The 25,694-nt window shown below is 39.4% G+C and overlaps 4 protein-coding genes across 4 annotated transcripts; 2 read left to right on the forward strand and 2 right to left on the reverse strand.

Moving 5' to 3' along the window:
- The first annotated feature begins 847 nt into the window (after positions 1 to 847).
- LOC106137371 (DCN1-like protein 5) lies at positions 848 to 18,403 on the forward strand. The gene is made up of 8 exons (XM_060945420.1): positions 848 to 997; positions 2,655 to 2,779; positions 3,977 to 4,098; positions 4,510 to 4,610; positions 5,014 to 5,142; positions 5,779 to 5,903; positions 7,265 to 7,472; positions 12,308 to 18,403. Exons 3-8 carry the CDS (start codon positions 3,989 to 3,991, stop codon positions 12,385 to 12,387), a joined length of 753 nt encoding a protein of 250 aa, XP_060801403.1. The 5' UTR covers positions 848 to 997; positions 2,655 to 2,779; positions 3,977 to 3,988; the 3' UTR covers positions 12,388 to 18,403.
- A 585-nt stretch (positions 18,404 to 18,988) lies between these two features.
- Positions 18,989 to 21,852, forward strand: LOC106142105 (uncharacterized). Its single transcript, XM_060945555.1, has 3 exons — positions 18,989 to 19,241; positions 19,385 to 19,592; positions 19,804 to 21,852. Exons 1-3 carry the CDS (start codon positions 19,050 to 19,052, stop codon positions 21,051 to 21,053), a joined length of 1,650 nt encoding a protein of 549 aa, XP_060801538.1. The 5' UTR covers positions 18,989 to 19,049; the 3' UTR covers positions 21,054 to 21,852.
- On the reverse strand, positions 21,053 to 22,832 carry LOC106142106 (uncharacterized). The gene is given in 3 exon segments (XM_013343732.2): positions 21,053 to 22,085; positions 22,088 to 22,263; positions 22,552 to 22,832. Coding segments are annotated over 3 exon segments (1,290 nt in total). The 5' UTR covers positions 22,680 to 22,832; the 3' UTR covers positions 21,053 to 21,099.
- Positions 22,833 to 23,277: 445 nt separating this feature from the next.
- On the reverse strand, positions 23,278 to 25,446 carry LOC106137353 (protein FRG1 homolog). Its single transcript, XM_013338165.2, has 4 exons — positions 25,236 to 25,446; positions 24,661 to 25,031; positions 23,894 to 24,086; positions 23,278 to 23,467 (listed from the first exon to the last, which is right to left on the reverse strand). The coding sequence occupies exons 1-4, from the start codon at positions 25,295 to 25,297 to the stop codon at positions 23,320 to 23,322; spliced, it is 774 nt and encodes a 257-aa protein (XP_013193619.1). The 5' UTR covers positions 25,298 to 25,446; the 3' UTR covers positions 23,278 to 23,319.
- Positions 25,447 to 25,694: the final 248 nt, after the last annotated feature.

Consider the following 25,694-nt stretch of genomic DNA (forward strand, 5'->3'; position numbering starts at 1 on the left):
GAAGCCATGTGGCAATAAAACTTCTTCGTGAACTTTCGAGTTTTAGTCAGTCCTCGTTAAGAATATTCTTTTTGGGACTTTGTCACTAAATCCGTTATTGTAACACTCTCTAACGCTCATGCTTGTCACATGCCACGAACATATAATAATGAATAATCCATTATTTATAAATCATTAAATCCAACACACATTTCGGAAAAAATATTACCTACACCACACACAATATGACGTTTGGGATTCCCGCCAAAAATTCCAAGAAACCTTTCCTAAATTCTAATGTCTTATTTTGGCTATTCAAAAGGCTCACACTTCGGATTAAGAAAAAGGGGAATGAATGTTCGTTACGGTAATTTTATAACGAATACCTACTCAGTCTTTGTCGTCGTCACCCATTTCGTTACATTTCTTCGTATTTATTTGATTTCATGCAAAACACCACGTGTTTGCACGATACCGGTACATTGCAACATATCCTGGAAACCTGTCCGATTCCAGAATTCCATTGAGGAATCTAGATGAATAGTGTATAAATTGTATGCATAGTAAGTATGTAGTTGCTTTTTATTTTATAATCTTTTGAAACCGTACTACTGATACTTCATTGCTTATTTTTATCTTGTAGAAAAAAAATATGAAGCGTTTTGTTCATTCGTAATTTGCATAATAAACTATTAAAAGAATACAATCTATTACAACATTCAAATTTCAAAGTAATAATAAGCGACTCATAATAATGTCAAGAAATTCAATAAAATAACGATAACTTACTATTAATTACGTAAAATATCAATAACTAAATTATTGTCCTCATTTTACGGCACGTTCGTTCGCAGAAACTAAACGTTAACTTCGTTTTGAGTTTTCTCAGCCGCTGTGTACGCTGTTTGGTTTTACAATTTTTGTCCATATTTTCATTAATTTATTGATAAAATACGTTGTACCCCGTTAATTTATTAAAATCTAATACTTAATATTAATAGCAACATTTCAATACCAGGTAAGACGCATAAGTAGTCAAAATTTTTAGTAAAGCATTTTTCTTGGAAAGAATCCATCCTTACTTATCCATCAATAATTCTTTATTTTATCATTAATTAATCAGCCATTATAAATTCGCGTCGCGTTTGCCAATCGTCTCATCATTTCTCTCTTTTGCCCCACATTGATTTTTTATTGGAAGTGTCTAGTCCGCCACCAGCGGCCATTTAACAAATCGAATTACTAAGCCGCTAGTGGTAAAATAAGAAATTAAATAATTCTGCCACAAGTATTGTGGTATACAAATTTGTTCCTTTAGTCAAACGAATAAAGTCTAATTTTAAAATACACTAGGGCAGCGTAGTGAAGTTGTTCCTATTACGGCAGACTAATATAAAATGCTATTCCGCCACAAGTTATTAGTTATTGGAATATGTTCCTTATAACTTGTATATAAAGCATATATTTCATTATGTTAAAGTATCGTACCGAAGTTAGCAATGTGACAAAAACAAAAACATAACCCTTTCGGTTTTTGTTTTTGTAGTTGATGAGGAAGTTTTAAACTTTTTTCATTGTTTGTATTACTGTAAATTATAATTAACGATAAAACCCAGAAAAAGCACTTAGAGTGCTTTTTCTGTGTACCGCAAAAATACAAAACAGCTATGTTAAAATAATAAAGGCCATAAAACAATAACAGTACTTAATCAAAAGGAAGAGACCAAAAAATACAACATTTAGAAATAAACGACGAAGAAATAGAAAATGATGACAGAAATAAAGATGAAAATACGTTTAAAAGAACAAGTAACATAGAAATTAACAATAACACTACAGAGGTTTTAGAAACAGAGCAAATTGGATTTGCTAAAAATATAGTAGATATTAATACATAATGAGCAAAAAGAAAGCAATAAAATAAACTTAGAGACACATGTAATAATACATATTGAACCAGAAACAGAAAAGGAAGACACAAAAAACTATGAAAATGTAACGATAAAAACAAATAAGGCACATACATATAATCGACCATACTGCAGAAGATTTAGAGATAGTAAATATAGAATACGCAGAGAGACAACTTATAATACATAATAAACAGGATGAGAAAGATATAAATCTACATATAGAGAAACCTGTTGAAACAAAATCTAGAAAAGGCTGAGAAACATGTAAAAACTGAAGATAGAAATGACAAAAATATGCCTGATTTAATGCCTTTAGCTAATACTAAAGGCATTAAATCAGGCACAGACCTGTAATGCTCTTGTTAATCAAACAATAAGATTACCAGCTGTCCGAAAACGCAGAGGTCGACCCAAAGGACATGATCTAACAGTAGTAGGAGTTAAGAAAAAAAAAGAACATGAAAAATAAATATATTTCTTAGAAATCGTGTATCATTTACTACTTTTTGATAAGTATATCAATTGCCGCAAAAGGCTTGCCTCAGCTTTGGTGGCTGTTTATTTTTGGTAGGTATGCTGCCTCTAACTAGCGGTAGAATATTTTGTTGGTTTGACTTGCCACTTGTGGCAGAATAGCCTTATTTGTTATTGTGCCTATAGCGGCAGAATAATATAATTTTTTATCTAACCACAAGTGGCAGTATATTTATTTTTATTAAATGACCACTGGTGGCAGACTAGACACTTCCTTTTTTATTTCAGGTTATTATCGACCTGTCAGAAAGTAAGAAGACATTTTTCCGTCAAGCTGCTCTCGCAAATTTCGCAAAATAGGAGACGAAAGCCCCTTTAAGTTTTCTAATTTTATATCGAATCTGCCACCAATCGTAAGTTTATTGATATTTTAACATACATTTGCACCTTTTTGATCATTTTCATGAAATTGTGGTTGGTTACCTGTAAGAATGTATATCAAGGTAGGTAGGTAAATATGACTATAATATATTTTGTATGTTTTCTTGGAATTATATTTTATCTATTATTCTTTTACGTGCTTGGTAATCAGTCAATATTGGAGCAACCAATTAAATTTCATGGAAATGAAAATATAACCTAACACTTTGAAAGCATCTCATGTTTTTTGTCCACATCAGGTTTCTTTTCACTTCCAATGTTTTTGTTTGTGATCATTAGCTCTGTAACTATGTTGTTATAATGTTAGTAAGTAAATCACTATTATTTCGATAATTGTTATACTATTATTGTTATATGATAATTGTAAGATAAGTCTCTGTCTTCACATGATAATTGTTACAATAATGGATTTGTTCTTAGAGATCAAGTTACAGGAAACCTGTTTATTATTTATACAGTACTTGTTAATAGTTAAACAAAAGTTGCTAAACAAAAATAATTAATATGAAAAATAAACCTATTGGTCATCAAAATATGTATTTGAAGATATTATGAAGCTAGCTTGTTTGTTACCTTAGCCACTCCTGAATTGTTGGTATATAATTGGCTTTTGCAGTGGTTTGAGGATTTTAAAAATTCACACACACAATAAAGAAAGCCACTTATCCACACCAATAATAAAAATATTTGTATTTTTGTATGTTTGTAATGAATAAACTCGAAATACTGAACTGTTTTCTCAAAATGTGGCACAGATATAGAAATTTTTTTTTACTAATGTAGCGGCCGTTCAGCTTCCATGGACAAACAGACTCTTTGACTTGACAATTTAGATGACCAAAATAGACTAACAGACTGGAAAAAAAGGACAATCAACACTAAGATGAGACGATGATAAGACATCTTGAACAGGCAAAATTCTGTTTTTATTCTGACAAGACCTATAGGCCCTCGGCCCGTTCAACTATGATGCTCTTATAGTGAGGGAAGGGTTATTGGGTCCTGGGCTCCTCTTCAGAAAGTCGAGGTTGCAACCAGGACTAAAGCCAGGAGGAAGAAGATAGAATTTGATTTTTTTTCTGTAATTTCCCATGAGAGCAAAGTTCAGTGTAAAACCTAGTTTTATATACATGTTGTACTGGTTTGAAATATATATACTATGATGCCAGGGTGGTAGAGCGATGCCTCGCTGCAGCAAACGCACTCGGAGTGGGGCTCCCACCAATGAGGTGCTGCCGGGAGCGACTGCCATAGACGAACATCACCACCACAAGAGGTCTAGAAATAGCAGGTATGACTTACACAGTACATATATCTAAAAATGTTGAAGGTTCTGTATGAATATATCAAATAATGCTCTGCATTATTGCTGTTATCAATATGTTAAAAGTAAATTTCTGACGGCCTCTGTGGCCCAGCGGTAGTACGCTTGCCTGCGACACCACACCAGAGGTCCCGGGTTCGAATCCCGGCCAGGGCATGATGAGAAAAGAACTTTTTCTGATTGGCCTGGGTCTTGGATGTTTATCTATATAAGTATTTATTATAAAATATAGTATAGTTGAGTTAGTATCTCGTAATGCAAGTCTCGAACTTACTTCGAGGCTAACTCAATCTGTGTTATTTGTCCTGTATATATTTATTTATTTAAATTTAATATCATCAGTATTTAATTAATGATAATTTTGTTATGACCTTTCAGTTCTCGACGACATACCAAAACAGAAGACACCAGCTTCAGTGCAAGGAAATGTTTAACTTGGTTCAAAGAATACACGTCCGTGTCAGAGCCAGATGTTTTAGGTGAGATATCTCATGCATGACCTACAAACACCACTTAAGACTGAAATCTTGAATTACAAACATATTATTTGATATACAAATAAAAAAATGTTGCACAGCTCCAGAAATTGATGTAGATATGTTAAGTCAGACAAAAGTTCGTTTAATATTATGCCCAAACTGATATTCGAACCCGAGACCTGCGGTGCTGCAGACTAGCGCACCACTGTTGTGCTAGAAGTCGCAAAGAGTAACAATACATGCTCAAACTTCCGCACTTATAATATTAGTGGTTTGCGAGATCATTATATGGATTTAACTCTTATTTTAATGTATGTTATATTAATTTGTGTTACACAGCATCAACAGAAAAGGCTTAAAAAAGATACATCACAGTTTACGGCATCTACTTTTCTCTTTTAAGGTCCTGAGGGAATGGAAAAGTTCTGCGAAGATTTAGGAGTTGACCCGGAGAATGTAGTAATGTTGGTGATAGCTTACAAAATGGGTGCCAAACAAATGGGCTTCTTCACACAGGAGGAATGGTTGAAAGGTAATTCAATTAAGATCATACTAATAGTTATTAGTTATTATATACTTTAAACACACTAGCAGCTCATTAAGCTGATGCGTGTGAATTTTGATGCTTAGGAGATTTTTAAAGTTTGTCTAACCAATTCTTAAAACAATTGACTGAAGGAGCAGTTATGACACTCGTAGGAAGCTTGTTCCAGTCTGTAACAACACGATTAGGGAGAAAATTAAATTAGAAGTGTTGCTTGGTTCTTTCTTAAAAATGTTCAGATCTGTACATTTTTTTAATTTTTAATCATAGTCTGATTTCAAACAGTGTTTGAGTGTGTTAAGTGATAGAAATTAAATAAATAACAAATGTTTTAACAATATTTACTAAAATTAAACATAATTAATTAAACTTGACAAATAAAAAATGTCATGAAATGACAATTTGACAAAGTGATGAAAATAGAGCGAAATATAAATTTGATTAGCTTTCGCCTGCTTTAAAAGTACAGTAAGTAATGTCTTTCCACACTCCACACAATATGTGTGCAAAATTTCATTTAGGTAGGTTCAGTGGTTTTGACATGAAAGTCTGTCAAACAAACACAGTTTCATATTTGCAATATAAGTATCAGAATATAATTATGATGTTTCTCATCTTTCACAGGTTTAACTGAACTGCAGTGTGACAGCGTGCACAAACTACAGAACAAATTAGAATATTTACGCAATTTACTAAATGACCCCTACGTATTTAAGGCTGTATACAGATATTCTTATGATTTTGCTAGGGTGAGTACTATAAGTTCATTTATCTTACGCTCTAATGTTATATTTTAAGTAATTGCTGTATGCGAAATGCTTATAAAAACACATTGATTCGTTTTTAATTCGATTCCACAAAGTTATATTGGGATAGGCTTATAAACTTGGAATTCTTCTTTTAGGTGGTATGCTAGCAACCTGTCACTATTTGAATCTCAATTCTAATATCAAGCCAAATATCTGAGCGTGGCCTATCAGTCTCTTCAAGACTGTTGGCTCTGTTACCCCGCAGGGGATATAGATGTGATATTTATGTATGTCCACAAAGTTATCTTTAGTAAATGAAAGGTTTGTTTGGTAATATAATTTGCTAGTATGTATGTATGTAATAGTACCTTTATACATATCCTAATGTATAAAGGTATCCTAATGTATAAAGGTATCATTACATATGAAATTAGCTTTTGATATAGGAGGAACTCAAAGTCGAATGTTTTTTAATATAATATGTTTATTTAATCAAAGTAAGAACCATTATTATCTATGCACTTTTGCCATCTCATAGGTAGTTCATTGATCCTTTTACAAAAAAAAAAAACAACCGAATGACGGTTAACGAAACACAAATACATGTGTAAATAACTGTTTAAATTTGAATTTGGAATTCCTAACCAAAAGGGAGAAATTTGTGATTAAAGTGGCCAGTACAAGAAAGCGCCAATTTGACATGTAATGACCTAATATTAATATGGTCTTTTTTTTTTAAATCGTTAAGCTCAAAATCTTAGCGACTGATATGATGATCAGGTTTACAAATCCTTAGTAGTAGAGATCATAATTATATCGTCCTAAAATCACATGTTTTCACTCCATATAACTTGATTAGGATAGATTTACAACTATCATGTAGAAGTTAGTGATAAGGTTAGAACATTGAAATTCATACAATCACGTCTATTTATTCCTCGCGGGGTAGACCGAGCACTGAGTCTTGAAAGTTTGACAAGTCACGTTCAGCTGTTAGGTTTGATGATAGAATTGAGATTCAAATAGTGACAGGTTGCTGGTTCATTGCCTAAAAGAAGAATCCCAAGTTTATAATCGCCACCTTTTACGACATCCACGGAAAAGACATGGAGCGGTCCTATTCTTTTTAATATTGGTGAAGAATCCCAAGTTTATAAACCTATACCTTAGTCGCCTTTTACGACATCCATGGGAAAGAGATGGAGCGGTCCTATTCTTTTTAATATTGGTGAAGAATCCCAAGTTTATAAACCTATCCCTTAGCCGCCTTTTACGACATCCATGGGAAAGAGATGGAGCGGTCCTATAATATTGGTGCCGGTAACCACTTGGCATAACTGTGGAACAACGTTGCGCCACAGGACAAAGACCAGCGGTCGCTGGACACGGGCACGGCGCGCGCGCTGCTGGGCGTGCTGCTGCCGCGCTGGCCGCTGCGCGCGCCGCTGGCCGCCTTCCTGCAGCGCGGGCGGCGCTACCGCGTCGTCAACCGGGACCAGTGGTGCAACATCCTCGAGTTCAGCCGCACCATAGACACGCAGCTCACGGCCTACGACGCGGACGGAGCCTGTGAGTTACTGCTATCACTGTTACCGCGCTGGCCGCCTTCCTGCAGCGCGGGCGGCGCTACCGCGTCGTCAACCGGGACCAGTGGTGCAACATCCTCGAGTTCAGCCGCACCATAGACACGCAGCTCACGGCCTACGACGCGGACGGAGCCTGTGAGTTACTGCTATCACTGTTACCGCGCTGGCCGCCTTCCTGCAGCGCGGGCGGCGCTACCGCGTCGTCAACCGGGACCAGTGGTGCAACATCCTCGAGTTCAGCCGCACCATAGACACGCAGCTCACGGCCTACGACGCGGACGGAGCCTGTGAGTTACTGCTATCACTGTTACCGCGCTGGCCGCCTTCCTGCAGCGCGGGCGGCGCTACCGCGTCGTCAACCGGGACCAGTGGTGCAACATCCTCGAGTTCAGCCGCACCATAGACACGCAGCTCACGGCCTACGACGCGGACGGAGCCTGTGAGTTACTGCTATCACTGTTACCGCGCTGGCCGCCTTCCTGCAGCGCGGGCGGCGCTACCGCGTCGTCAACCGGGACCAGTGGTGCAACATCCTCGAGTTCAGCCGCACCATAGACACGCAGCTCACGGCCTACGACGCGGACGGAGCCTGTGAGTTACTGCTATCACTGTTACCGCGCTGGCCGCCTTCCTGCAGCGCGGGCGGCGCTACCGCGTCGTCAACCGGGACCAGTGGTGCAACATCCTCGAGTTCAGCCGCACCATAGACACGCAGCTCACGGCCTACGACGCGGACGGAGCCTGTGAGTTACTGCTATCACTGTTACCGCGCTGGCCGCCTTCCTGCAGCGCGGGCGGCGCTACCGCGTCGTCAACCGGGACCAGTGGTGCAACATCCTCGAGTTCAGCCGCACCATAGACACGCAGCTCACGGCCTACGACGCGGACGGAGCCTGTGAGTTACTGCTATCACTGTTACCGCGCTGGCCGCCTTCCTGCAGCGCGGGCGGCGCTACCGCGTCGTCAACCGGGACCAGTGGTGCAACATCCTCGAGTTCAGCCGCACCATAGACACGCAGCTCACGGCCTACGACGCGGACGGAGCCTGTGAGTTACTGCTATCACTGTTACCGCGCTGGCCGCCTTCCTGCAGCGCGGGCGGCGCTACCGCGTCGTCAACCGGGACCAGTGGTGCAACATCCTCGAGTTCAGCCGCACCATAGACACGCAGCTCACGGCCTACGACGCGGACGGAGCCTGTGAGTTACTGCTATCACTGTTACCGCGCTGGCCGCCTTCCTGCAGCGCGGGCGGCGCTACCGCGTCGTCAACCGGGACCAGTGGTGCAACATCCTCGAGTTCAGCCGCACCATAGACACGCAGCTCACGGCCTACGACGCGGACGGAGCCTGTGAGTTACTGCTATCACTGTTACCGCGCTGGCCGCCTTCCTGCAGCGCGGGCGGCGCTACCGCGTCGTCAACCGGGACCAGTGGTGCAACATCCTCGAGTTCAGCCGCACCATAGACACGCAGCTCACGGCCTACGACGCGGACGGAGCCTGTGAGTTACTGCTATCACTGTTACCGCGCTGGCCGCCTTCCTGCAGCGCGGGCGGCGCTACCGCGTCGTCAACCGGGACCAGTGGTGCAACATCCTCGAGTTCAGCCGCACCATAGACACGCAGCTCACGGCCTACGACGCGGACGGAGCCTGTGAGTTACTGCTATCACTGTTACCGCGCTGGCCGCCTTCCTGCAGCGCGGGCGGCGCTACCGCGTCGTCAACCGGGACCAGTGGTGCAACATCCTCGAGTTCAGCCGCACCATAGACACGCAGCTCACGGCCTACGACGCGGACGGAGCCTGTGAGTTACTGCTATCACTGTTACCGCGCTGGCCGCCTTCCTGCAGCGCGGGCGGCGCTACCGCGTCGTCAACCGGGACCAGTGGTGCAACATCCTCGAGTTCAGCCGCACCATAGACACGCAGCTCACGGCCTACGACGCGGACGGAGCCTGTGAGTTACTGCTATCACTGTTACCGCGCTGGCCGCCTTCCTGCAGCGCGGGCGGCGCTACCGCGTCGTCAACCGGGACCAGTGGTGCAACATCCTCGAGTTCAGCCGCACCATAGACACGCAGCTCACGGCCTACGACGCGGACGGAGCCTGTGAGTTACTGCTATCACTGTTACCGCGCTGGCCGCCTTCCTGCAGCGCGGGCGGCGCTACCGCGTCGTCAACCGGGACCAGTGGTGCAACATCCTCGAGTTCAGCCGCACCATAGACACGCAGCTCACGGCCTACGACGCGGACGGAGCCTGTGAGTTACTGCTATCACTGTTACCGCGCTGGCCGCCTTCCTGCAGCGCGGGCGGCGCTACCGCGTCGTCAACCGGGACCAGTGGTGCAACATCCTCGAGTTCAGCCGCACCATAGACACGCAGCTCACGGCCTACGACGCGGACGGAGCCTGTGAGTTACTGCTATCACTGTTACCGCGCTGGCCGCCTTCCTGCAGCGCGGGCGGCGCTACCGCGTCGTCAACCGGGACCAGTGGTGCAACATCCTCGAGTTCAGCCGCACCATAGACACGCAGCTCACGGCCTACGACGCGGACGGAGCCTGTGAGTTACTGCTATCACTGTTACCGCGCTGGCCGCCTTCCTGCAGCGCGGGCGGCGCTACCGCGTCGTCAACCGGGACCAGTGGTGCAACATCCTCGAGTTCAGCCGCACCATAGACACGCAGCTCACGGCCTACGACGCGGACGGAGCCTGTGAGTTACTGCTATCACTGTTACCGCGCTGGCCGCCTTCCTGCAGCGCGGGCGGCGCTACCGCGTCGTCAACCGGGACCAGTGGTGCAACATCCTCGAGTTCAGCCGCACCATAGACACGCAGCTCACGGCCTACGACGCGGACGGAGCCTGTGAGTTACTGCTATCACTGTTACCGCGCTGGCCGCCTTCCTGCAGCGCGGGCGGCGCTACCGCGTCGTCAACCGGGACCAGTGGTGCAACATCCTCGAGTTCAGCCGCACCATAGACACGCAGCTCACGGCCTACGACGCGGACGGAGCCTGTGAGTTACTGCTATCACTGTTACCGCGCTGGCCGCCTTCCTGCAGCGCGGGCGGCGCTACCGCGTCGTCAACCGGGACCAGTGGTGCAACATCCTCGAGTTCAGCCGCACCATAGACACGCAGCTCACGGCCTACGACGCGGACGGAGCCTGTGAGTTACTGCTATCACTGTTACCGCGCTGGCCGCCTTCCTGCAGCGCGGGCGGCGCTACCGCGTCGTCAACCGGGACCAGTGGTGCAACATCCTCGAGTTCAGCCGCACCATAGACACGCAGCTCACGGCCTACGACGCGGACGGAGCCTGTGAGTTACTGCTATCACTGTTACCGCGCTGGCCGCCTTCCTGCAGCGCGGGCGGCGCTACCGCGTCGTCAACCGGGACCAGTGGTGCAACATCCTCGAGTTCAGCCGCACCATAGACACGCAGCTCACGGCCTACGACGCGGACGGAGCCTGTGAGTTACTGCTATCACTGTTACCGCGCTGGCCGCCTTCCTGCAGCGCGGGCGGCGCTACCGCGTCGTCAACCGGGACCAGTGGTGCAACATCCTCGAGTTCAGCCGCACCATAGACACGCAGCTCACGGCCTACGACGCGGACGGAGCCTGTGAGTTACTGCTATCACTGTTACCGCGCTGGCCGCCTTCCTGCAGCGCGGGCGGCGCTACCGCGTCGTCAACCGGGACCAGTGGTGCAACATCCTCGAGTTCAGCCGCACCATAGACACGCAGCTCACGGCCTACGACGCGGACGGAGCCTGTGAGTTACTGCTATCACTGTTACCGCGCTGGCCGCCTTCCTGCAGCGCGGGCGGCGCTACCGCGTCGTCAACCGGGACCAGTGGTGCAACATCCTCGAGTTCAGCCGCACCATAGACACGCAGCTCACGGCCTACGACGCGGACGGAGCCTGTGAGTTACTGCTATCACTGTTACCGCGCTGGCCGCCTTCCTGCAGCGCGGGCGGCGCTACCGCGTCGTCAACCGGGACCAGTGGTGCAACATCCTCGAGTTCAGCCGCACCATAGACACGCAGCTCACGGCCTACGACGCGGACGGAGCCTGTGAGTTACTGCTATCACTGTTACCGCGCTGGCCGCCTTCCTGCAGCGCGGGCGGCGCTACCGCGTCGTCAACCGGGACCAGTGGTGCAACATCCTCGAGTTCAGCCGCACCATAGACACGCAGCTCACGGCCTACGACGCGGACGGAGCCTGTGAGTTACTGCTATCACTGTTACCGCGCTGGCCGCCTTCCTGCAGCGCGGGCGGCGCTACCGCGTCGTCAACCGGGCCAGTGGTGCAACATCCTCGAGTTCAGCCGCACCATAGACACGCAGCTCACGGCCTACGACGCGGACGGAGCCTGTGAGTTACTGTTACCGCGCTACTAACAGAGTTCCTGCCATAGACTGAACACGACGTTTATCTGATATACAATTAAGCTCCGTCTATTTAGTCTATGGTTCCTATAATCATTATAGGAACCATAGATTTATATTATATTGTAATGATATAGATTATAGTATAATGAGATGGTCGCGACCGTGTGTGAACAGAAACCTGTGGTGCAGCTTTCTGGAGTTCAGCCGGTCTATTTTAGCAAAACTCCTACCCTAGACTAAAGACTGAATGCGAGCATTTATCGTACCATCCGACATCACACATGTTTGTATATATGCAAACAACATACAACCGTCCTGAGTGTCTCTTGTTCATTGAGAGAGATTGAGATATTAGATGTTCAGATTTTCAACATAGTGTATGAATATATATATTTTTTTATTGATTTACAGGGCCAGTAATGCTAGACGAATTCGTAGAATGGCTGCGGTCCGAGCGAGCCAACGAGGCGGCTATGCCCAGCGCCAGCTGAAACAAGACGGTCAGGTAAACCCGCGGGTAAACACATGCACAGCCCAACTCACTATTATAGAGGTTATTATACCATACATAATACAGCTGTTGAAATTTTTTACTCGACCGTACTGATATGTAGAAAGAAAGTATTGAAGGTATTGGAATGATTTGTCACTCGATGTCCATCAATTGTTATGTCTTACCAGTAGATAGGTAAACCCGATGGAAATAACACGTACGCCAAAATCTTATACTGCATATATATATATAGGATTATTCCGTGAACAATTTTTATGAATCACAATAACATACTGGCAAGGCGAAAGAATTAATTTTAAAAATCGAATGTCAAACCGTACCAATCAATATGATTGGTTTGAATTATAAATCGAGGTCTCGAATGTTTTTTTTTATATTTTTTTTTATCTTCCACTTGTAACGTGAAACAGTTTTTCAGACCATTTGAGTATGAGAAAAGCCTGTGGGCAAAAGACTGGTGGATAGAGATCTTTATTTCTTTTTTTTTTAAAGTACGGTTAATCGATTCTGCACGCCTTGATGATATGAGATAAAGGATATTTTGCATTGTTGTTTGATACTGAATGTTCATCACATCACTGATAATTTAGAGGTTGTGGGCCAAATTATTATAAAATACATACAAATGATCTCGCCTCCTTTTCGTTCGGTAAAAAGAGACTATATCTTTCCACTTGCTATGATCATACAATAACATATTGAAGTTTTATATAATTGGCTATCACAAGCTTGTATCACTTGAATGTCCAATGAGATACTGAAAAATAGATCCGATAACAGATGGTCGCCTTAAAAGGATTAAGAAACTGGCACCAAGATGTGCGCGGTCGATTGACTTATTAGTTTATATACACACCTGCCCATCTAATAAAAACGTCTGAACATGTCAATCTTTCTTCTATTGGTGATAAGGCGGTGCTGTAGTTTCAGAGATTAAACCAAAGAAACATCTCACAGATAATCAATCAATTGAGCTTCTTTTATTACTTGTTCGCGTACCTAGTGATGTGACTTTGAATGAAAATATCAAAATTATCGATGTTTCTTAATCTATAAAGTATTAACAACTATTCACAGAAATAATATTAATCGCACATGTTTCTTACCGACTTACTGACCGTTAGGAATTTTACAACGTGAGTTTGTTTGTTATCACATAACTCAGAAAACTTCTTACTTTATTAATATGAAAAATTTTTGGTCCTATTAATGTCCAAATAAATATGAAAACAAAAGAAAAGAAAAATAATTGCATGCAATATCCTTATCAAATTAAATTCATTCCCAAATTGAATGTTTTATGTGTAATTTATATTTGAGACACTCAACTATTTAAAAAAAAATTTGAGCGTCTCAAATACTACTTTCTACTCAAATATATATAAAGTACTTGAGTAGAAACTTAAATACTGGTATATCAGTATCATGAAATACCGGTAAGGCCTTCATACTCACGCGCAACATGTAGTATGCTGGTTTCTCATTACCCCCACCATTTGGAGCGAACGTTTCAGAACACTGTCAAACGATAAAGGTTTCAACAACGAGGTGAGAAATAATGCTGAAGTGTTTAAAAAAGCATTTTGAAAAACCTCATTAAATTTGAAATCTTATCTTTGCTTAATGTCAGCTATATATCGGATAAGATCTGAAAAATTAAGGAACGGGTTCGAACAATAATGTAAACGTGCCGATAGTCACAAATTGACGATGGTCCACGTAAAATAACTGACCATTTCGTGTGCAAGTTTCGTTTATACTTCGCCGCGATATTTGTGGTAGTTTTTGTAAGGAAAACAGGCCTTAATGTGTATTAGCTGCTCAGCTGACACCATTGTAACCTTTTGGTGGGGGGATATTTAAATAGGTCAACTGATCGTCACAGCTCCACGTCCATAGAAAAGCCGTTAATTTTTTTATTAAGATAACACTTTGGCAATGAAACCTTAAACGACATTAGAGCGGTAATATTGATTTTAAACAATGACCATCTTTTTCCGCTCAAGTTTGCTTGAATAAGGTACGGATTCATACATGGAAGATAACAGAATAACTAAATAATTGAAATGTCAACGCCACGATAACACGCTTGCACCATCAAATCACTATCACATGGGACGAATAAGATTCGTGTCCGTTCATAACAAAACAGGTCAGATGCCAGCATCCCTGTTAAAGTTTAATTGAAGAAAAAGAGTTTGTTCTTGACAGTCGGACTCACTTTTACAGGCCAAATTGTCATGCATTATACGAATGAACGAATAATGAGTGAAATTATATAATCTTTTACATAAACTCACTCATAGATGGCGTTGGCATATAACCACTTCAATTCAAAGGCAAAAGAATAACCTTACATTGATAAGGTTACTCACCAGTGTGATGCTAAATGTCTCGGAGCTCGTGACGTGACGGGACTGACAAACATTACATTCATAAGGATCCTTGTCTGTGACCAGAAATAGAATAAGCTAGCGTAAATATATATACATACATGTAAGTATATATTTATATATTTTATATATATTATATATAATTGTGTAGTTAGCTTGTTTAAGTTTCATTTGCTGAATTTGGTAGAAAGTTTTAATATATATGCTGTATGTGTGTAATGTATTTTTTATTTTTTTAGACATGTTAGAAGCTTTGTACAAATGCATAGTATGTGTCTAATGAAACTTATAAGTTGCTTCGTAAATATATATTTGCTTGATAATAATTAATCAACTAAGGCTTAATTCACTTTTTAGAAGGTTGTATATACATAGTTGCATTGTAAATTCTTGTTAATGTAGGTAAAAAAAGTTAAGGATATTTATTTTGTTTTGAACCTAATCAAAAGATTATCATTTACACATAAAACATTCAGTTACTTTAAAAAATAATGTTTGAAATAATATAACTTTTAAAAGTGGAATAAATCAAAAATATGACAATCAATTTAATTATTATTATTTAGGAAAATAAATTCCAAGGCAAAAACTAAACATCAGGACCATGATGGGTTCGGGAAATATTAACAAACCAATTGAGTTATAAAAAGAGGAATAAAGACACATCATCACAACTTCTCCACCAGTGTAAAAGTTACCCACCAAGCTAAATAATTTTAGGTCTTTTGGTCTAAGGTAAGGCTACTTACTCTTTTACACTTTGCCCCAGTGGGGTTTAAAAATTTAATGTTTTTATCTTTCTATACCGTTAACCTTACGAACATCATACGTGACAGCTAACCACATATGATGTACGTAAAGTTACCCGAAATTAATAAATCTAAATGGGACCTTGAATACGAAAAACATGCATTTAAACCAAAAAAAAAACCTCAATTTAATTGGGCTGTGCTGTGTCAGTGATAAATTATTCCCCATTGGGTTGCATTAATTTACAGAACTGAGATTCTGTTATTTAATTGTGAATCGTTAAGGGTAGGTTGTGCGGCGGGGCGGCGCGAATTGTGTAGTGTAAAGGCGTGTGTACCAAGTGCCAAATAAGGTAGGAAAACGCGGTGTTGATGCGGAGGATATCGGGGTTCGGAAATTGTATTTTAAATGAATTAAATTCCATACGTTTATTAAGTGACGTTCCTTTTTATGGTTTTGTTTGCGTTTCCAAGTTATTATAATGGCAAAGACATAATTAGCCTTATCGAATATATGTAGAGCAAAATGTTGTTTTAGTATGGGTTTCTTGTCTTTTATTTATAAAAGTAAAACTTGAAAGTTTGAAATTGTTCTATAATTTATACTATGAACTATTATTGGAGGATCAACTTGTGTTATTAGCTGATTTATTTTTACATACACACACATCATTTATACATGTTCATGGTCATTTTCATCTTTATAGATCTCATAGTTCGTTTTCCACATCTTACTTGGCAGTTGGTTTGATTCGTATTAATTGTTTATTTGTTCGCATAAAATGGCATCACTTATCAAATAATATGTCATATTTTAAGTTTTCTTCTTTATATGTTAGATTACTCGCATTATAGCGTTGTGATTGGACAATAATATTGTCTCCAGTGTAAATCTCAGTAAAAACAACAGATTTTTCTGATTGTTACTTTAGAGTGCAGGGTCGACTGACCTTGATATTTTTATGTAAAACGGCCGTATCCTGTAAACCAGTAACTTTATATATAATGAAATTATGTAGAACAAATAATTTGCAAACATTGTAATGCCGGAGTAATCTAAGATACATTTTTGTTTTGGCAGTGTTCTATTGATTATTATTTGCACAGTAACATTTAAAAGCTCGGAATATGCGAGGTTTCTATTGGCGCCATCCGATTTTCTTACTGTGTTATGTGTATTGCTATAGAATTTTTTCACGTTATTTTTTACTATGTAAATGAACCTCCCATATTTCTAGTTTTTTATTATTTTTTTAATATATAACAGCCAAATATAGTGTGTTTTACAACATAAACATCAACCACAATATACATACATACATACATAAACTCACGCCTCTTTCCCGGAGGGGTAGGCAGAGACTACCTCTTTCCACTTGCCACGATCCCTGCATACTTCCTTTGCTACCACAATATTGTTAGTTTATTTCGAACAAGGTACCCTGCAAGCATTGGAATCAATAATAAAGTAACAGGTATTGAACCTGTTATATTTGTATATCTCTCAGGAAATCCTGTAACCTAGTACTGGACACTAATATAAAATAACGATAATCAAATTTTGATACCTATTGTATGGTCCTTTTTATGTTGTGGTTGACTTTGACAATATCCATTAAATTTTTTCCTTATATTTCACCAGTTATTCATATATTGACAATTAATGAATTTAATGTATATTAAGGTATATATTTCCATGTCTGCGCATTATATTTTATGGTATTTTATATATCATTTTCCTAAATGAAAAAGTAGTATTAAGTTATCGTTGTATATTTTTAGCATTTATTTTAGATGTATGTATATTTTGTCACTGCTCCTCAGTTTATAAATCAAATACTCGATCCCAAAACTCTGTCAGACCAATTTTGTATTAAGTAATTTATTTATTAATTGCCCACCGATCCTATGTTATTTAAATTAAAAACAAAATAGTACAACAAACCACTAAGATTACTAGACAGCAGAGAGGGACATTATATCGTTGGGTCATCCCGTCTCCAAATTGTGGTGGGCCCACGTTTCTCCAAGGAAACGCAGACATGCCGCTCAGAACCTAGAAAAAACTTTAGTTTTCTTTGAATAAGTCAATATTTGTCGCACATTACCTACACGTAACCCACGTCGTTTTAATTCTCAATTCAATGTAATTAATGTATAAAAATGATTTATGTTAATTTGTGATAAATTTTTAATTAAGCCTAAGACATTATTTTAAGACTGTGTTTCTTTAAGCTTCTTACATATTACCTTTCGGCGGAGACACAAGCTACGTAATCAAAAAAGGGTTGAATATTGCTGAATGTATCGATAGATAACAGAAACTGGATCGTGAGTGCAGAATGACTGTTAACCGACATTTTTCATATCATATTTGCTAATCAATTCTTAAAACATAAAACGCACCTTGTAAAATGTTAGCTTATGATATTTTGTGCTATATTGGCCTTTAAAGTCTATCCCCGCATATCACGGCATATCATCTTCCAAGGATGTGTGTAAACTTATAATTTAAAATAGCAAAGAAATTATCAACATTGGCAAAAAGCGAAACTAAATACCAGTCATTCTGAACTTACGCAATATTCCTCGCTAAACTAGACTGGATCACTATGCCTGTATAAAGTTCCAATAGACTAGTATCGTCCGCGTCTAGTCTAATATACTTAGAGTTAGGTGTAGATATGATTTTATATAAGGCGTGTAGGTAGTTTATATTCAAATTCTCTATGATTGTAACAAATCAATTCGTTTCTCTGTAAAGACGGTGTATACAAAATTACTCTCGAAGCGTTTAGGCCACTGTACCGAATGTTATTACAGGAGAAATAAATAAATCTCAAAATTATAATGTTTTTCATTTTCATAATCACGTGGATCCTGATTCAGTATCTGATCAGAGCGGCGCTTTTGTGTTTTGAACCATATCAACTAGAACAAGAAACCAGAAATATACAAATAATCACATCTGTATCGCTCACGGGGTAGACAGAGCCAACAATCTTGTCATGACTAAAAGGCAGCCTTGAGAAAATTAGTCGCACCAATGTCATTGCGGTTCATATGTCGTCGTGCCGCCGCGGTCTCCCCGGCGCCCCTCTCCCCAGCCCGGGAGCCCTATGTATACTTCAGCGCTCTCCTTTGGTATACTTCAGCGCTCTCCCTTAGTATACTTTAGCGCTCACCATGTAGCTCGTTATCTCCTGACGAATTTCCATTGCTGGATCTGGTGTCTATAATAGGCGTGTAGACAAATTTTGAAATTGACTTTTATTCGCTAGATATATATGTAATAATAGCGAAAAATATAATATTTCAGTACAGAATTCCGTTATAAATAATATTTTCGTCTTTTTTTGTGCCGTTCTCCGAGTGAGCGCCAAAACGCTCCAAGTGTCATGGCCGATGCTTATGACGTCATGCCTCAGTTAGCAAGCAACAGCTGAGCGTACGAACTATAGTGATCTGAGAAAAAATATCTGTTTTGTGATTCAAATATGAATGATAAAGTTTATAAGTGGTGTGCAGTTCCTTTGTGCAAAAACACATCAAAATCCACACCGGATAAATTGTTTGTGTATGTACCAAACAAGAAAAAACTGAGATATATGTGGCTCCGGCTTGCACGTCGAGACCCAACCAAAGTAGTCACCAAATCTTCAATTTATTTCTGTGAGGACCACTTTGACGTAAGTATAAATTAATCATTAGATACATGCATAAAATAGTTACCTATATCCTAATGTATCAAATAAGAGAAGGAAATTGTTTATTTCAATCGTACAAGACGCTCTTGTTGTCAATTTTAAAAGGCAATTTATTTTCCTTCCAGATGCCAAATGACATGGAAAATTATATGCAATATAGAATAATGGGTTATGTTTCGCAAGTTAGGATGAAACCTGGTTGTATGCCCAGTAAATTCGAATGTCAACCTAATAGGAAGCGATCGAATACAGAAGAACGACCCTATATACTCAAAAAACAAAAAAGCAATAATGTTACAGAACATGTTGATGAAATTGAAACTGGAAGTTCAGGTATGTACCTACCCATCATCTGGTTATGTAGTTTGTCTTATTTAATAGGTACGTACCTACTTTATGTTATTATGACTAGGATAACAATAACATATTACCTTTATAACTTGGCTATCATGCTAAGGAAATGGTTTTAAATTAATTCAAAATTACATAAAATTTATTACAATCTCTTATAGCATTATTAAATCATTTCATTAATTGTTTACAGGTCAACATAATTTGGAAGAGCTGGAACAAATCACAGAAAACCCAAAAATGATAAATAAATCTATTCAAGTGCACTTAACAAGACCATTCAGAAGTAAAGCTTTGCAAACACAATGCCAATCAGTTACAAAGATGACATCTCCGCTGAAGCCACACCTGATTTCTGCTGCTACATCTCCATTTAAAATCAAACACTTTGCTAAAAATAATCCATCTAGCCACAATGTAAATGTAATGAGAAGAATATTTAAAAAAGAAGAACGGTCTGATAGTGATACTTCTTATACACCCTCTGTTGCTCATCCAGGTTCATCACCATCAACAAAATCTTTTGAAATGGAATCGGCTTCTGATTGCAGTGAACTTTTAGAAGAAGACAAAAAACAGGAAACTATAAAAATTTTGGATTCTACATTGAAGAAAATCATGAACAATCCACGTTTTTACATTGGAATTCCGAAAAATTGTTACCACTTACTAAATATTATTGAAAAACAAACAAGTATCCCAATTAATCATATTTTACTGTGTCTAAAAAAAATTAGATTGAATAATTCATTCCGTGAACTTGCTGATGAGTTTGCCATGGATGCTACTTATGCTAGCAGAATATTCTCTAAAAATATACCGATATTAGCTAGTGTGATTCGCCCATTCATTGTTACATTAGATATTGAATTAATTAAAAAGAATTTACCTATGGCCTTCAGGCACCGATTTCATAAAGTAAGCTGTATAATAGACTGTTTAGAGATCGAGATACAAAAGCCATCGAAGGCAGTGAATCAAGCTTTGACATGGTCTGATTATAAAAAGGCTAACACTATAAAATATCTTGTTTCTTGTACTCCCAATGGCCTGGTCAATTTTATTTCCCCTGGTTATGGAGGACGTATAACAGATACATGCCTGGTTGAAACCTGTGACTTTGTAAAGTGTTTACAACAGGGTATGTGTGTCATGGCTGACCGGGGGTTCAAACATGTGGAAGTCTACTTACGCCAGAGGGGGATGGTATTAGTTAGACCACCAAGTGTTCAGTCTGGTACTAAATTTTCTAAGGCTGAAGCTAAGGAAACTAAGCAAATTGCAAGCCTTAGGATTCATATTGAGCGGGTCATCAGACGTTTACGAGAGTACAGTATGTTAAAACCTCATGCTTGTCTTAATTTAGGCTTAGTGAAAGTACTTGATGATGTAATAACTATAGCTTGCGGTTTAATTAACTTACAAGATTCGCTCATAAAATAATTGAGAATAAATAAATAATAACAAGAAATTTCAGTAATTTTATTTATTATTCAATACTTCTGTACAATAAAGGATACACATAGGTTTCCCAAAATGTAACTAAACTTTTAATATTTTCTAATATAAAGTCTTCGTTGAATGTAACACATACAATTTCAACATTAGAATTTGTTGAAAAGTTAGGATCCGCTACACAAAAATAACACTTTTTAAGTCCTGTCAAATACATTTGCACTTGTATCTGCATGTAGCATTTTTTTGTTGGTTGTCCGTTTTTTATATACTTGACAAAGGTTTGTTCGGTCATGGGACACTTAATTTCAACAATACAATCTTCACACACACCATCTGGCGAACCAGCTAACATTGGATAGGTTTGGGATATGAAGAGTCCACAACTGTTTATTATTTTCTTAAGTTTTCTGCTCACTGAATCTCGCACTTTATTTTCCAAGTCTCTCCCTCGCTTCATGGCAGCCGTGTCTGGGATTTTTCCCCCCATAATAAGAGAAATTAGGGCTCCGTCACTTGTCTGGCAATGGCTGACATCATAAGCCCTAGAGGCTGTAATCCGGCCATATCTTAATTCATACCAAAGGCTATTTGCATGCTGATCTCTGGTCTTCTTTTCAATTTCAATTAGGATATTGTTATTTATATTAATTTGTTGTAAAAATGTGTTGCAACATTTTTCCTTAAACTGTAGTACAAGGTGATGCATGGAAACACTAAGTAGCTCATCACAAGTATAACCTGCTTGAAACTTCAACAGCTCACATCTTTCAAGATTTTTCTTTAGGCTTTCTTCTAAAAAAATTTGTAAAACTGTGGAATTTGATGGTATGATGGAACTACCATTACTATTAGCCAAGTTCTTTACTGTAATATACTTGATAGCTGTGCCTACTCTGGATAGTTTGGATTTTTTCCAATAACACTGCACTTCTGTACATGATGGCTCCTCACTCCTACGATGAACCCACATAAGTAAAGCAATGGCATGTTTGCAGCCTCCTTGAGCAGCTACACATCATGGCATTGCACTGATATAACTTTTTCTTCATCCTTATCAACAATCAATGTAACTGAATACAGCTTAGCATGAACTTTGTGTTCTGGGCAAATTTTACATTTCACAGTGCAAATATTTCTGTCATTCTGTACTTGAACATAACTGATTGCATCATCCCCATATGATGGCCGTGAAGACCTGAAATAAATAAAAAATATTAGTATAATAATAAGTAAACAAAGAATAAATACGTTCAATTTATTTGCGTAGATGTGATATAGTTTCATATTTAATACAGTAAATGCTTGCAGATTAAGGCGACACATATTTCTAAGTTGTAAAAACAGTAAGGGAACGTTATTTGTAATGTATATAAGAAGCTAACCTCAAAATTAACATATGACAATCTGACAATGTTAGATAATGAGACTTGCGTAAGTTAAACTAAATTATACCTAGAATTAAAGATAAAAATAATGTACTTACAAGGAAGCTTTCACATTTCGGAATTCAGAGGAACAAAAGTCTTTATTTGAAGCGAGAAAATCTCCCAACATTAACAAATCAACTCTGGGCAAATTGGAGCTATTTGCTTTGATGAAACCTGGTTCCATGGTGTATTATTACTGCAGCTACTATTTTAAATCACAAAATAACTACGATTAATTAATTTAAATGAACAAAAACAACAGATTCTAATAAAATGTACGAAAACAGCAAGAGAACGTCATAGAACTTCGCGAACTTTGGCAGTTGTTGACTGAGGCGTGACGTAATGCGCTCTGATTGGTGTTTCAATCAACATGGCTGATTGCTGATTATTGAAGAATTATTTTGTTGAAAATAATATTAATCCTATGGAAATATTAGAAACAGAGTTAATTTTATGAACTTACATTACATAATGTATCACCTAATAACAGTTAATCCTTGGTTCTTAATTACTGTCTACAGGCCTATTGAACCCACGCTTTCTTAAAGATTGTAAAACTAGTCCTAATAAACGTTGTAGTTATTCTATGGATTTTTAAATTGTCTCATCGTTTTAAACGTATTATTTAAACGTCATAGGTCGCCCATATGTAATCTTTTAGTCAAAAAGGGATAAAAGGCTAAAGGATTTTTGAGGACTATCTCAGCAACGTTCAGAATAGCGAGAATGTCAGGCCGAATTCCGCCAGACCAGTGCTTCTATCAAAGGAAACAAAATAATTAGTCACAATTATTTTATTCCATTAAACTTATCTACATGCTCTATTTACAATATCTATCAGCTTTCATCTTACTCCTTCTGTCCAGAAGTGTCTCGTGTAGGTTCCCCTCCACCTTCGCCCTTTTGAGCTCTATAACGCTGCCGTCATTGACACGTAGTTTCTTGTCTTGGAATTTCTGGAACTTTTTGCTGTAACAAGAAAATAAAATCACAACATTTTAAGATTAGTTTAACTCAAAACTGTGTGGCTTCCATGGGACTTTGCAGAAATAAGTTGTGTGTCTATCGACGTATATTAATTCAACAAATTTAGTATATCTCAGTGCTTAATTTCGTCAAAATCGGTCCAGTAGTTTCTAAGATAATGTGAATCAATTCTCTTTTCAACAAAAAATGGTTCATGTTTGAGCTCTGATCTTGAAACACATTCATTAAAATCATGCTACCAAATCATTTATCATTTTTGTAAGGACTGTTTCTCTAGCTGACATTTTTTCGACGAAGCTTGCAGTGGATTGAATTCTTTGAAAAATCATATGATTCCTATAATGTTGACTTACTAACAAAGCCTGTTGCTAATTAAACACCTATTATTAGTTTAGATTTTTAACTTACACATAGTTGACTTCAACTTCAGCAAGGTCTCCTTGTTCCTCGGCAGGCAACACCACAGTATTCACCTCTCTCGTCTTGTTGCTGCGTATACTGCAGAACTCCGTATCTCCCGCAGACAAACTCTGTGCCACCACGGAGTCTTCACTGTTGACTGACATGAACTTGTTGACGGAGCTAAGGATGGCTGTTTTACCTGAAATATTTATTTTTTTAAGTGATGTTTGAAATTTCCTATAAGGAATTAAAAAACAAATTTCATTTTCAACATCCAATAGTAACAACTGATACAGAGATCTTTTGTTTTCTTCAAAATTTTCTAATAAAGTGATGAACAAAAATTATTATTTACATTCTGCACACCTCTTCTTCCTAATTCCTACATGCCTCTGAGAGCCTCTGAGAGGAGCCTGGAGTGTGCCTCTTTATCAACATTGTGTAAAATCTTAAGTGTAATTTTGTGAGAAAATAAGTGGTTCACTATAGTGAACCACAAAACCGAAGTGGTTTAAGTACCATCAAAAAAATGTCAAAGTTTGCATACATACATACATATGATCACGTCTATATCCCTAGTGGGGTAGAAAGAGCCACCAGTCTTGAAAAGACTGATAGGCCACGCTCAGCTGTTTGGCTTAGTGATAGAATTGAGAGTCACAAAGTTTGGATGACAATATATGAAGTGTGCTTGTTTTTCAAATCACTTGAGATTTTTTGATACTATCAAACATCAGCAAGCCCTCGCTGCTAGTTAATAAATAAAGACTAACCATCTTGAAAAACAGGCTCCCACTGCTCCATAGCTCCAACGGCATCTGATCTTCCGATAACAACACCATCCTTAGAGACACCCAAATATTTTCCGTAACCTGATTTCAATGCGAATTTATTTTCTCCAGCTGGGAATGCTGTAAATATCTCCTCTGGTGAGGGACCTTCTGTGTCTCCATGTGGAGCCCCAATTGTGAATAAACCATTGTCAAGAGCTGATATGTAGGCATTATTTCCAAACTCAATTGATATGGGACCAGTAATATCCTCAATTCTGTTCACTCGCCACCAACCGCCATGTTTTAGACTGTCCTCATCAACTTTGGAGTCTTCAGATGTTTCCTTTTTCTTATGTTTGCGTTTTTTTGCCCTAAAATATAAACGGAAATTATCAGTATTATATTTGCATGTAAGATAAATAAAAAAAATGGTGCTCCAAGACTTAGTTCGATATCCAGAACAATCAGAGCTATGGCGTGGTCTAGACCTACAGCACAGACCTAGGTAGGTCTATCCTGGTGATCATTACACAAAGTACTACTCCGTGCTGCTGTTGTCATGATCTAAAACTTACTTGGGTTTATCTCCTTTGAGTATTAATTTTCCTCGTTTGATGGCAGCATACTCGTCAGCCATATCAATAAAAAAGCTCGCACAAATTGAGTTACTAATAAACTACCAATGTATTGTTCCTTTTGATCAATAGCGTAGGTTTGATATAAATTACAAATGGTTTAAATGTTTTTGATATCATTCATCAACATCAATTTCAGATTCCAGCACCGCACGTTACCAACTATCTCAGATCAAAAAACGCTAACTTACACCTATAAAAGCGCAAAATTGCCAAGAAAACGCTAAAGATCTTTTAGCAGATTTAACTACTACTAATAATATAGTTATGTTAATAGGTTACTACCACATCAGTGAATTAAGTTATGTAGTAATAAATGTTATGGGGACGTGACCAGCGTGCCAAATAGGAGGCATATCTCCAAACTATTTATTTCCTTTTTAACAACTCTATAATGAC

The sequence above is a fragment of the Amyelois transitella genome, chromosome 8 (assembly GCF_032362555.1).
Source record: "Amyelois transitella isolate CPQ chromosome 8, ilAmyTran1.1, whole genome shotgun sequence".
Classification (NCBI taxonomy): domain Eukaryota; kingdom Metazoa; phylum Arthropoda; class Insecta; order Lepidoptera; family Pyralidae; genus Amyelois; species Amyelois transitella.